General features: G+C 44.7%; 1 protein-coding gene across 2 annotated transcripts in view; it reads right to left on the reverse strand.

The window, feature by feature from the left end:
* Window positions 1-13,397, reverse strand: part of Atg2b (autophagy related 2B) — a 60,898-nt gene that overhangs the window by 17,421 nt on the left and 30,080 nt on the right. For both annotated transcript variants that reach the window (XM_051196555.1, XM_051196554.1), the window contains exons 17-29: window positions 13,164-13,359; window positions 12,285-12,427; window positions 8,902-9,059; window positions 8,384-8,556; window positions 7,704-7,854; window positions 6,171-6,370; window positions 5,966-6,046; window positions 5,085-5,191; window positions 4,476-4,568; window positions 3,926-3,996; window positions 3,225-3,301; window positions 2,388-2,558; window positions 795-936 (exon numbers count right to left, since the gene is read on the reverse strand). In XM_051196555.1, coding sequence (XP_051052512.1) covers window positions 795-936; window positions 2,388-2,558; window positions 3,225-3,301; window positions 3,926-3,996; window positions 4,476-4,568; window positions 5,085-5,191; window positions 5,966-6,046; window positions 6,171-6,370; window positions 7,704-7,854; window positions 8,384-8,556; window positions 8,902-9,059; window positions 12,285-12,427; window positions 13,164-13,359 — 1,763 coding nt within the window. The remainder of the gene's footprint in view (window positions 1-794; window positions 937-2,387; window positions 2,559-3,224; window positions 3,302-3,925; window positions 3,997-4,475; window positions 4,569-5,084; window positions 5,192-5,965; window positions 6,047-6,170; window positions 6,371-7,703; window positions 7,855-8,383; window positions 8,557-8,901; window positions 9,060-12,284; window positions 12,428-13,163; window positions 13,360-13,397) is intronic.

Below are 13,397 nucleotides of genomic sequence, written 5' to 3' on the forward strand. Positions count from 1 at the left end.
GGGTGGAAACAGGAAGTGAGATAGTTGGGTAGAGAGAGGCTATAGGCAGAAGGAACTCTCTCTTTTCTGCTGGGAAACTAATGAGGTAAAGGTGGCTTTGGCTTGCTCCTTCTCTCTGATCTCTCCTATATCTGACTCTGGGTCTTTATTATTTAGAACAATTAAGGACTCCATTTACAGTCCTGTTTTCATTAGACTCATGAAACTTCCAGTCCACATCCCAGGTTATTTTCTTGTGGCATTTCTCAATCACTCCAAGCAGTAGTGCCCATATCCTGACAGTTTGTTCTCCCAGTAGACAGCAGAGATGAGCTATTGAATAGTATGTATCCACAGATCCAGGGGAGTCTTCAGTAAGTTTCTTACTGAAAATGTCATAAGTGTAGGACCCCAAGGCACCCTGAGCTAGCCTGAAGCTGTTGGCGGGAACTCCTTGCCCCAAGGCTGTTGTTGGTACTCTTCCCGTTTTGACACCATACCTCGTGACAACACATCTTGTGACAACACACCTCGTGACACACACCCTGTGACAACCATACCTCGTGACAATACAGGGAGGAGCTAAGCCAAAAATTCCTGTAATTTTCCACTGTGCTATAAGTCGGTATTTAAGCCCGTTCTTGCCCCTCAATAAACGGCATTCGGCATTTGGCGTTCCGACTTTGCCATTGAACGAATGACCCGCTGTCTTGTCTTTATTTCAATCTCTAGGCCTTCGCCCGATTTGTGGAACAGATTGTAGCGCGGGCGCTACAATAAGAACACAAACAACGTGACATTTGCTCCCTTCTCACCATTAGTCTGTGGTCCCACAGGGGCAGAGGCCTGCTGCATGTCAATCTCCTCCATGGCATCACTCATTAGGTCCCGTAAAATCTGCTGGTCAGCTTCAGGAAGCACCGGACCACGCGAAGATGGCCGACCACTGGAATCTACCTACAACCAAAAGGCCAAAGTAAAAACAGCTAAAGCTTGGTGCAGTGGGGTGCACCGTACTCCAGCTACGTCAAAGGGGAAGCAAGAGGACCACTGGGATCCAAGTGCACAAGCAGCCTGGGAAATAAAGTGAGACAGTTCTCAAACAAAGAAAGCCCCATCTGAAAATACTTTTTCCAGAGGAGAAGGGCAAGTCACTAGGTGCACTGCAGGGGGCGGGGACAGGGGGTAGGGGGCAGTGAGAGCTGCCAGCTGACAGCATCCTTGGAGTCACTTCATCTCATGAACAACAGGAGTGAGTTCTACACTCTGTCCAGCAGTTACACTTCCATGTAATCATCAGCACCTCAACAGCCACCAACAAGCACAAATAGATAGGAACTCAGCTCAGGTGCAGACCGAGAACCGGAACCCTGCGAAGGTGATGAAGGGGCTGAAACCCTGTTTACTGTGCAGCAGGGGCTCACTGAGAAAGTCTGATCGGCTCAAACCACATGCTGCCCCTGCAGGTCAGGGCCTCCTTTCTCAGGCAGTGGGAAAATCTGATGGTGATTCATTCACAGGGCTCAACGCCAGTACCACCATTCACCATTTTGGTTAGTAAACTGCAAATCCAGTAAACCCAAGCTGTGCTCCCCAAAATGTGAGCACTGCTCTGAATGGAAAGGCATGAACTGAAGCATCTCTGATGAACTGGACAGTGTCTTTCAGAATGGAGAGAAAACAGAAGGGGAGCATCTTTGGTCACCTCAGTAGCAGTGGAGGACGAGAGGGACAGAAAGGAAAAACACAATGACATGAGGACATGCGATGACAGACTCCTGCTAAGAAAACTGACCCCTCTGAGTAAGTGCTGAGGGCCCCACCCTAAGGAGACCAAGGGTTCTGTTCACAGCAAAGGCTGTGAAGAACAGCACTGCAAGATTTAAAAAAAAAAAAAAAAATACCCAAACAAACGGGACATCGTCCACGCTGGACACACAACACTGGAAAGGGGACATTTGCAGCATGAGCAAGCAGTGATCTTGAAACTGAGATGGGGACATCTGTTCTGTTCCTCTTGCTGACTAGCGAAGTCACCCAAGCAATCTAGATCTAACCACAAATGACAGCCTGCAGCGTCCCCTCACTGGGATGTGATGGAGGGAGAGGAAGCCCCATGGACAGTTAACAACAGAGTATTACAGAGAGCTGGAAGAGATAGTGTAGAAGTAAGTCTTTAGGTGACAGCAGCGTCTGCCACTGGCTGCTTGCAGCATTTTGACACAGCTTGTTCCCGTACCAAGATGAAAATAATAGAAATCCAAAAAAGTACTATATTGGTTGAGATTAATGTTCTAAAACAAAGAGCAAACGATAGAATGGCTTTTCAGAGGCCCAAGAAGCATCTTTCCAGACCCATTACTCTCACTAAGCAACGTCAGTGGGATGGGGAATCACTTTGCCTGTACCTTTGGCTTTCTCTGTGGGACTCCGGGCTTCACCTCTGCCTTGTTAGGTGCATGTAAGTCCCCGTAACTTGCGACATACTGAATGAGATTCATCAGCGCAGCGCATGAGTCTGAGCATGTTCTGATGTGGACAACGTCACTGGAACAGTGCAACTCAAAGCGGGGCTCAGTCTGGACAGGGCACAGGGAGAAAATGACAAACACTCTTACTTATTTTCATGGTTTTTCAAGACAGGGTTTCTCTGTGTAACAATCCTGTCTGTCCTGAAACTTACTCTGTAGACCAGGCTGGCTTCGAACTCACTGAGATCTACCTGCCTTTGCCTCCCAAGTGCTGGGATTAAAGGTGTGAGCCAGCACAGTCTAGCAACAGTCATTTTAGATAAGAGTCACCAACTCTACAGAGTCAAAGGAACTAAAATATACACCCAATGGGCTACAGAGATGGGTCAGAGTTTATGAGCACTTGTTGCTCCTGCAGAGGACCTGAGTTCAATTCCCAGCACCCACAACTGTCTGTAAATCCAGTCCCAAGGGTCTGATAACCTCTCCTGACATTTGTAGGTACCAGGAATGCATGTAGTACACATATATACATTCAGGCAAAACATTCATAAAATAAATAAATCTAAAATAGAATATATACTCATTTGTTTTGTCATATGAAGTCTTAAATCCATTCTAGTTTTCAAATATGTTAACCAAAATTGAGTGAAAAGAAAAACACACTCCAACACAATCTATTTTTAATCTCTTAAGAGAAGCCCTGTCTCGAAAAACAAACAACAAAAAAAAAGAGCAGGACTTAGATAAAAATTTCCACTTATTGTAACTGACCTGTTCTCCATCAGAATCTGACTTCATTGCAGTTATGGTCAGCTCTAAAAGTCCCATGTCCATCACACGAACATAATCTATAATACAATACAATACTTATTGTAGGTTTTTAAAGTCTTATCCAACCAACATCTAACAAGAGTAATCTCTGATCAAAGGTCACTGTAGATAGCACTAGGTAGGACCTGTACTGTGAGAGGACACAGACGGGCCCATCCTACAACCTAACTGTGACTTCATCTGACACCTCGCTTGATTTTAGCTAGAACAAATACTAAATAGATATTTAGAATATGTAGAAAAACATAGCTAATACCAAAAGAACATGTCACCCTCAAACTGAAAGCTAGTCTCAGCTAAAATCTGAACATGTAGCACACAATCACTCCACATTTGAACATTCGTTAAAAGTTCCCTAAAACGAGAAACCAGCTCTCTAACGCCACTTCACACTTAAACCGCTTTACACACACTCAGACACACACACACATAATCTGTTTGGGCTCACCTCTATTCCGGTCTATAGTGACAGGGTTATACTTGTCAGACAGATGCCTGTATGTGCTTTACTACACACACACACACACACACACACACACACACACACACACACACTCTCTCTCTCTCTCACTCTCTCTCTCTCTCTCTCTCTCTCTCTCTCTCTCTCTCTCTCTCTCTCTGTCTGTCTGTTCTGAACTCACCTCTATTCAGGTTTATGGTAACAGTGTTACACTTGTCAGACAGGTGTAAAGCAGCCTCATCCATGATGATTCTGAGGAAAAGACATGATACAGCATGTGAAAAACTAAGCTCTGAGCATGTGCTCAGCACCATCAGAATACCATTACACCATGCCCTTGTACCTCACCCCAAACATGAGTGGAACCCAAAACACATGAAGGTACCAACACAACAGTATCTAGGCTTTTGGGACAGGATGCTTGTTTGTTTCAATAGCTTCCCAGATCTAAAAGAATTCCATTTCAAAAATAACACCTATCTGGTACTGGGAAATTGACCATAGGTCCTCAAAAGCCACCTGAGAATCTCAGGGATGAATTCCTTCCCTAACCCTGAAATACAACAATGAGAAGAGCAGAAGGACATAGTCCTTGGGGAAGGAAAACTGAGTGCTTCAGATGCTGCTGATTTAACAAGTTTCCAAGTAGGTAGCAGTTTAGGTAAGGAATCACCAGTTACTGCAGTGGATGCGTTTGAATAGCAGCTGGTACAGGATGGGCTCACAGGTACCTGAGAGTGGAGGAAGACTTATCCAAGGCAACACTGCTAGAAATGCTGAACGTCTCAACAGTAACAAGGGATCTGATTGGCAGGTGAAGGGGCCTGGCGGTAAACAGAAGCAATAGATTAGCAGCCTGATGAAACATCTCACTATGTAACTCAGACTGGCTTCAAATATTCAGTCTTCTTACCTAAGTCTGATGAGTGTTCAAATTGTAGGAGTGCAACACCACAGTAGACAGAATTATGCACTTTTCAAAAATTAGTGTGTGTGTGTGTGTGTGTGTGTGTGTGTGTGTGTTTTGTTTTCTGTTTTTTCCCCTGAGACAGGGTTTCTCTGTGTAGCCCTGACTACCCTGGAACTCACAGAGATCTGCCTACCTCTGCCTCTCAAGTGCTAGGATTAAAGGCATGTTTTAGTTTTCATTACACTTTCCTTATCTATATATACTGTGTTTTTGTATGGGGCCTTTGTGGAAGCCAGAGGACAACTTGAGAAAGTTGGTTCTTCTCTTCCATGATGTGGGTCCCAGGGAACTACTCAGGTTATCAGGCTCCGTGGCTCTAAAATCAGTGTGTTTTAAATAAAACTCTACTTTGTTCCATTCATGGACTCACCTGTAATCAAGTGCACAGCTCCAAAGATGAACATGAAAAGTTGTAAATGAAGTTGGAGGGTTATAACCCAATACAGGCTCATCAGCAATATTTAAGAAGTTTAAAATCTGTAATCACAAAAACATAAATACTTTAGAAGAAGCAACATTTTGCTTGACTATATTTAACAAGTACATAACAAAGTGACTTTTAGGATGCTACTAGAAAATATAGCCTTTCTGAAGGGATTCGTTCCAAAAGCGTGCATACTCACATCAGGGGAGCCGTGGAAGGGGAGAGATGTACTGAGTTGCCTACAGTAATCATCTCACTATGTGTGTGTTCTTCACAACCTGGTGTTGTGTCCCTTAATAACACAATTAAAATGCCAATGTACTTGCTGGACTGGAATTTGAAATGAAGAGTCACATCCAATAACTGAATGGCACAGACACCTTAGAAAACCCTGTCTTATATTTATGGTCATACTACCCTAAACACACCCAGTCTGCTTTGATCCTAGAAGGTAAAGCAGAGTTGGAATGCTTGGTACTTAGTGCTTGGACGGGAGAAAGTCCTATCTTATAAAAGGACTTATAAAAGTGTGAGGAAAGGTCACACTAATGGCCTGGGGACATGGCGGCCCTTAGAGAGCTTCTGGTTTTCCTCACTCAATACACCACTGGCAGCTCCTCCAGGCTGGGCACTTGACAGGCCTTCCTTTTCTTGAAGGACATAAACAATACCACTGTCACTGAGAACTTAGAGACTGTGCTTGAAGGAAAGAATCACCTGCCTTCTGAGTGAGGAGTCTATTTCTTAAGGAAGGCCCAGCTACACACAGTGTGTGCTCATCATAGTCTCCCAAGGTGAACATTCATGAGGGAAGTGGCAGCTCTTACCTGCTCGTGCCAGCTGAGTCCAGTGGGCAGCACTCTGTGCTGTAGAGTGGCTCCCTTCAGCCCCACAGCCACAAGGAACTCCTGCAGCACAGGACACATAAAGAACCACATTAATCCATCGAATCCCCACTGCGGTGTCGCCACTTAGAACAGTCACGTTAGCTAGCAATCTGATGGACAGGAATGCTAACAGTTAGGCACACACCTTTGTATTGGACTCTGACTTATCAGACAGTATCTTCACTGCCACCGAGAGCATATTCAAATTGTCTCCCCCAACACCATCAGAGGCAGCTCGGCTGAGGCCGTCTTCTTCAGAGGAATAAATTGTAGGTTCCAACCAATGTGGGCGGGTTGGATTGGGCAACCGCGACTCTGTAGGAAGAATGGCTCCATCTACTATGCCTAGACACACATTGAGATAGAAACACCAATAAAATGATCACTTGAAAATAGTTGTGTAAGTGTTTTGACTTTGATAACTCAAACTCTCTGTGCAGGCTGAGTCTGCTTTATCCAGAATGCTCAGAACAGGAGGTGTTGGGATTTTGTGAGGGACAGGCTCATCTATTAAGTGAGGTATTAGGAAGGGAACACAGTTCTGAGCATGACCCATTCCTGTATCCTGTACTCCTCAAACAGCAAGTTCAAGGTCATTCACGCATGTGTTTGTGCACCTGAGCTCTGACTGCCCCATCTCATGATATCAGGTCTACGTGAGGCAGCACACCGTTCCGGAGACATCTCAGATGTAGAGCATTTCTAAAAGGATTTCTACAACAGCCTATACTCCTTTGAGCCTCGTTGGGAGCACAGAGGTCTGTGGGCTCACAGATAAGCACCAGAACCAGGAGTGTTACACAGGGTCATCTCTCCAAAGAACAGATGTGCACCCGTTTTCTGCCCAGAAGGCTGGAAACAGATGTTAATAGTCTGGTGACCTCTGTGCTATCAGTATGATTGGAGACCACACCAGATCCTCCCCAGGCCTTTATGACATTTATTGTTTATTTATAGAACCCAGCTTTGTGGAAGAGGTGACACATACTTTGAAAAGTTTCAATGAAATTATGCCTTAATCTTTATTGTGCACATGGGATTGTGTTACACCAGTAAACTTTTTCCAAATTGTACCATGCTTAAATACATTTAAAATAAACTGCCAGTGTCAGACTCCAGAAGCATGAGCCAGCACCTGCTACTGAGTCGTGTTGGACCTTATTTCCTTTGAGAGTTTTACACAGTACCTCTGCTGGCCATGGTGTTTGCAGAGACCCCTGCAGAACCAGAATGGTTCTAGAGTCACAATGGCCAGAGGCAGCCTGGTAGCAACAGCCTACTTAGAGCAAAAACTTACAAAAAAGTCAAAAATTAAAAACTAAGATTCGAAAATGATAGGAAAATAAAATTTTCCTATCTTTGTGCCTATTCACTATTCATAGGGTAATTCAGACAGCCACTCAAAATTTGGTAAATTTTAGTCAGATGTGTTAGTGCATACCCATAGTCCTAGATAGAACTTGGGAAACTGAGTAGACTCTCAGGTTCAGGACCAGTGTTGGCCACATAGCAAGACCTGGTCTCCACAAACAACAGGTTTTAATCTGTTGTTGGCAATAGAACCAGAACTCCCAACAGGAAACAATTTCTCCCATCAAGGTTGCATTCAGAAGGCCGTCTTTATCAAATAGGAAATCAATCGCCAAACATAAGAGATGAAAACACACAACTGTCCTACCTTTGTGGTACAGACTGAGGCTGCTGGAGTGCAGGCAGATGTAGTGCTTGTCATCAAAACCTTCATATTTTGTCACACAGAACAATGAGCCACTGTTGAATTCTAACCAGAATTCACCATGCTTATTTTCCATCAGCTCTCCATTATCTTGCTAACAAAAAGACCAGGAAGAAAAAAAAAAAAAAAGTCACCAGTTACCTTTTCCATTACTATGGAACCCTGGACTCTGCACACAGTAGATGGGCTCCTACTCACTGAGCTGTAGGGCCCAGCAACCATGATTTAAATGGAGAAAGGAAGAGTGGTTCTTGACATGCTCGTTCTGAATCTAACTTAGGAAAATCTCCCGCATCACAAAAATCAGTCTAATTCAATACAGTCTATTCAATACAGTGGGACGAACCCTGAATGATGTTGTGGGACATGAGTCCTCCGTAACAAATGCCCATATTCCACCCTTTAAAATGCGAAGGAAAAACGCTACAGCTAAGGCCCTAACTGGAAGAATCAGCACATGCTTTCCAAAGGGAGGCCACACAGCCTTGGATCAACAGTGGAAGCTAGCTCCCACAGGAGTGTGCTCTCTGACATCTCAGAACACTGCCCCGGCCCGGGGCCCCCTCACCACACTGACACTACCCCACCCCACTTCACTGCAGCGGACTGTGTAGACGACGTACCTTCACATCTGTGAACACTGCCATTAATCCATGATTGATACTCAGAAGGACTGAGAGGAAACTCTGAGAGTTCTTGTTCTGAGAGTCCAACTTTTTTTTCCTACGGGAACGATAGTTGGGATCAACAGCAGAAAAATACTGCAAAGTCTCTTCTTCAGATCCACTGTCTTCATCTACGCAGGGAAAAGACCTACTATTACAGATTCCCACAGCTAGGCAGGGCAGCAGCTTAAAAACGATCACAACAGTACTTTGCACTTTTACAGAGGACAGACGGCAGGGAGATGAGCCTCTCAAGTGAACTTCAAAATGTGGGTGATCACACCAAAGACTACACATGTGATCAGCAAAGCTCTTATCAGAACAGACACAGAAACAGGGAAACAGTCGTAGAAATTATAGAACACAAACAGAAAACAAAGTCTATGGCACATCTTAGATCCGCAATTGGAAGGGCCACTACTCTGTTAATTCAAGTATGAGGCACTTTATACAAGAACAAAGGTAAAATACGTTACCATAATGAGCTGCAGATTTAAAGGGACTGAAGCTGTCTTTGTTGAAGGTGTTTATCAGCTGACTGGCTACCGAGAGCCCGATGCCATAGGAAATATTCTCAAATGTCTCCACTGGTGAAGGAGCCGTTGGCTCCCAGAGAAGCAAGTCATTAAAGATCCTAGAAACGCAAAGTGCAAAATGAACAAGAAACTCCCAACGTGAAGACACAATGAGAATTATTTACAGGATCATGTGTGCTTACTGGCTTGAAATGGCTAAATGGAAAATGATCCTGAGAGGGAGTTTTTAAAACAGGGATTATGCTGTCAAAGGGAAAGCAACTGACATAGTTACAAAGCAAGACCAGGGAAAGGAATCTGAGATTAGGCACCTAACTAGACACTAGTTTAGTGTCGGCCATATTAATACACTCAAGGTTCTAATCATACCTCTAAGTGAACTTCAAAGGAGGCCACTAATTAATGATAAAAACTCACAGCCAGGGACAGTGGAGCACGTCATTAATCTTAAGGGGCAGAAGCAGTCTGTGGCATGCCTGGTCTACACAGCAAGTTCCTGACCAGCCAGAGCTGCATAATGAGACCTTGCCTCCCCCCAATAAAACAAACAAACAAACAAACAAACAAACAAAAGCTCACCTCCCAAAAGACTGGAAGACTGTTAAGATGCCACAGGGCCCCTTTTAGCAGTCCTGCTCACCATGCCCAGGGACAGGTGGGAGAATCATTATTCCCACTTTACCCATGAAGAGGCTATCACATAAAGCATAAGTGATCTGCCCAAGGCCACACCACCAAGCAGGAGAAAACCTGGTACAACATTTAAGATCAGGCCTGGCTCTCAATTCAATCTTTTGTCTAGACCAGTATCTGAGATAGTTTTTTCCCAACAGATGGTTCAAACTCCCTGGGAAGAAGAAATGGGATGAATACATGACCTCAAAGGTGAGGGAGACATCTACCCCTACAGAATACACTAGAAGAGCCACAGCTAGGCCCAGGCAGTGTGCTGCCTCTTCAGTAAAGACTTGCTGCTACAAAGACATCCTTCTGCCCAGCTTCAAGAAAACCGCAATTTCCCAGCATTCTCTAGGTTTGTGCCACCACACCTCCTTCACCTCATCTGTCTCCATCACAGCACCTGTAACGCTGGCCCCTTCCTGGACAGCCAGCACCACTGCCCTGAGAGGGACTTACACCTAATTATTTCAGTCCGTGCACAGACGATCAGCTGTCACATAGCACACAGCTGGTGAGGAAAAGACAGGCTGATGACTCACTGGAGGGCTGTAAAGCCCAGTGCAAATACCAGTCAAATACCAGTCGGGTGCCAAGAAGAGAGGCAGCCCTCCCCCTCCCTCCCCACTAGAGGAAGCCAGCACACAGCCACCTGCAGAGCTTCAGGCTCTGAGGAAGGGAGGGAGGCAACACTGAGCACAGTGGGAAGTGGTGTGAAAGACATTAGGGACACAGTACTGAAGGATGGCACCTTAGACACACTGAGAGCTGCGTCCCCACCATTATGGTCTATTATAAGACAAAGCAGCCAAGGCCATGAATCCAGACTCGGGCCTGAGCCAGTCACTGTGAAGAAGACAAAGGAACACTCTCCTTAGGAAGGGCTTTCTCTTGCCATACTTCCTGCAGTAGCTTCAATAAATCCAAAGCTTACAACATAAGCTCTGTGAGTTTCTTGTTCACCATGTTCCTATGCTTTCCTTGTTTACATTTGGGTCTGAACAGTCTTTGGTTGGTTGTTTATTGAGAAACAGAATTTTATCAGGAAGCCCTGGCTTTGAAATCATGACCCTCCTGTCTTAGCCTTCCTAGAGCTAGGGTTATCAGAGTATCCACCATACTCAGTTTAAAAGAAGTTTGCTGTTCTTTAAAAGAAATAAACAGGCCTGGTGAGATGGCGCAGGCAAACATACTTGCCACCAAGCCCAACCTGAGTTCAGTCCCTGGGACTCATGTGGCAGAAGAAGAGCCAACCCCCAGAGTTGTCTTCCTGCCTCCATAAGCTGTGTACACACACACACACACGACACAGACACACACAGAGACAGACAAGACACAGACAGAAAGACATATACACAGACAGACACACACTCTCTCCAAATAAATAAATAATGTTTTAAAAAAAATCAAAAAGCCTTAAAGTGCTAATGTTCTCTTCCTATGTCCCAATGAGCTGGTATGTGAAGCTCTGTCCTGTCTACTGAACTAATATGTACTCAGTGCATTAGACTTACAACCAGTCAGTGGGAAGACCCAGAAACCCTAAGCCTGAGCCTTAGCACCAAGGGCTACCAGACAGCAAGAAACCCACTAAGAAACAATAATAGACAGTCTCTAAAGACAAGGGCATGAGAACTTGTTCAGACTGGAAGCTGGAGACAATGAGACTAAGCACTTCTTTTTTTCTCTCAGAGTCCTCCAAGAGCAGAAACTGTAACAACACAACACAGCCAAGAGCTCTCCACGGGTCACACACTGCTCTTATACTTTTGGTTGTGAGCCTAGCTTTTAATGGCTAAGCCATCTCTCCAGCCCCAGACACTACTCTATAATCCTGCCATTGCATCATTTGACCCTTTGACCGGCATTTCTGGGTGAGTGCCCGCATCACCTCAATTTGGCTGATAGAGGCTACTGAAGTATCCACAGTCATCACAGTCTATGACCCACATTTCCATTTCACTGTATTTGCTGGGTAGGTGTGTTAGAGTATTAAAATACCATAAAGTAAAATTTTTGCTTACAAAATGTATAAGCAAAACTGAAAAGGCCTAGCTAGTTGTCTTCTGAATTCTGAGAAGAGACACTTCTGGTACAGTGACCCTGAGAACCTAACTACAGCAGCACCTGCCGGCCTGCTACTCAGCTCTAACACTCTTCATGCCCCTGCCTGCATAGAAAACAGCACTTCCCAGCCCTGTGCAGCTCAATGACACAGCCAGTGGGCAGGAGCAGGCTGGAAAAGTAAGCACCCCATACCCCACCAACCCAGGAGAATATACAACAAGAAAAAACAGCTGTCAATCAAGTTACAAACTAAAACAAACAATATGGTTTTTTGTTTTGTTTTGTTTTGTTTTGACAGGGTTTCTGTGTAGCCCTGGCTGTCCTGAACTCACTTTGTAGACCAGGCTGGCCTCAAATCCAGAGATCCACCTGCCTCCTGAGTGCTGGGATTAAAGGCGTGCGCCACCACTCCTGGCTGTGAAGGAGTTCTTGATGGTGATGTTACTGTTGTTTTCACAACAGGCACCAAGCACAGGTTAGGACACTCAGTCACATCGGCAGCACACAAAGTAACAACCCTGACAGCATGTAAAATGATAGCAGAGCAGAGAACTACAGCAGGAGCGCTCCAAACTAACCTGTTATACAGCTTCTCATAGAAGCTTTTACTGGGCAGTGTCATGTGAACGTTTGGCAGCAGGAGTTCTACCACGTAGTGAGAATTGCTGATGGCTTTATCCTGAAACTCGGTCATCTCAACAGGGTCTCCCGGCATCACCATCTAAGACAATAGTTTAGCGTGAGGAACAACACCGAAGCAGCAGCCTGCCTTTAAAACCATAGCAGCATTTTTAAAAACTATTATAACATTTACCATGTGAGCAAATAAATAAATAACCCTAACCTTTACTAGGGAGATTACACATCAAGAAAAATAGATAACAATCTCAGTGTTACAAACTATTTAAAAACACAGGGCGGTGGTGGTGCACACCATTAATCCCAGCACTCGGGAGGTAGAGGCAGGTGGATCTCTGTGAGTTTGAGGCCAGCCTGGTCTATAAAGTGAAGTTCCAGGACAGCCTCAAAAGCTACAAAGAAACCCTGTCTGTCTTGAAAGACAAAAACAAAAACAAAAACAAAAAAAAAAAGGGTATTTTTGTGTTGTTATTGCTATTTATTATTTTTGTTTCTTGCTAGTGGTGTTACTATTGTTTGTTCAACAGAGTTTTGTGACAACTCCCAATCTAGCTTCAAACTTGCAATCCTCCTGCCTCCATCACCCAAGTGCTAGGATTATAGCATTCTTTCAAAAATAAAGAACTAGCCAAGTGTAGTAGCACAGCAAAACTCAGAGGCAGAGGCAAGAAGATCACAAGTTCAAAGCTAACCTGAGACACAAAGAGAAAAGGAAGGAAAAGAAGGGGGAGGGAGAAGACGAGGGGAAGGGAGCATGGAAGCATCTCTCCCTCTGTGACTGGGCTAATCACCCTGCAGGCTTCGTCACATTCTCTTACCTGCTCATTCTCAAACATCACTCTACGAGAAGAAAAGGGAGACGGGGCTGGTCGCCTCAGATCACAGACATCTTTCAGGGAATGGGCCCCTCCTTCCTCCTCTTCCTGGTAGTGACCGTCGCTTTCTTCCTCCTCTTCAGCTGCTATTCTCTCCAAAATGGAATGCATGGCTGGTGGATTTATTTTCAGTACCATTCTGATAGAAAAGAAGATTTGAAAAATCAAGACATAATA

The sequence above is a fragment of the Phodopus roborovskii genome, unplaced genomic scaffold (genome assembly GCF_943737965.1).
Source record: "Phodopus roborovskii unplaced genomic scaffold, PHOROB, whole genome shotgun sequence".
Taxonomy (NCBI): Eukaryota; Metazoa; Chordata; class Mammalia; order Rodentia; family Cricetidae; genus Phodopus; species Phodopus roborovskii.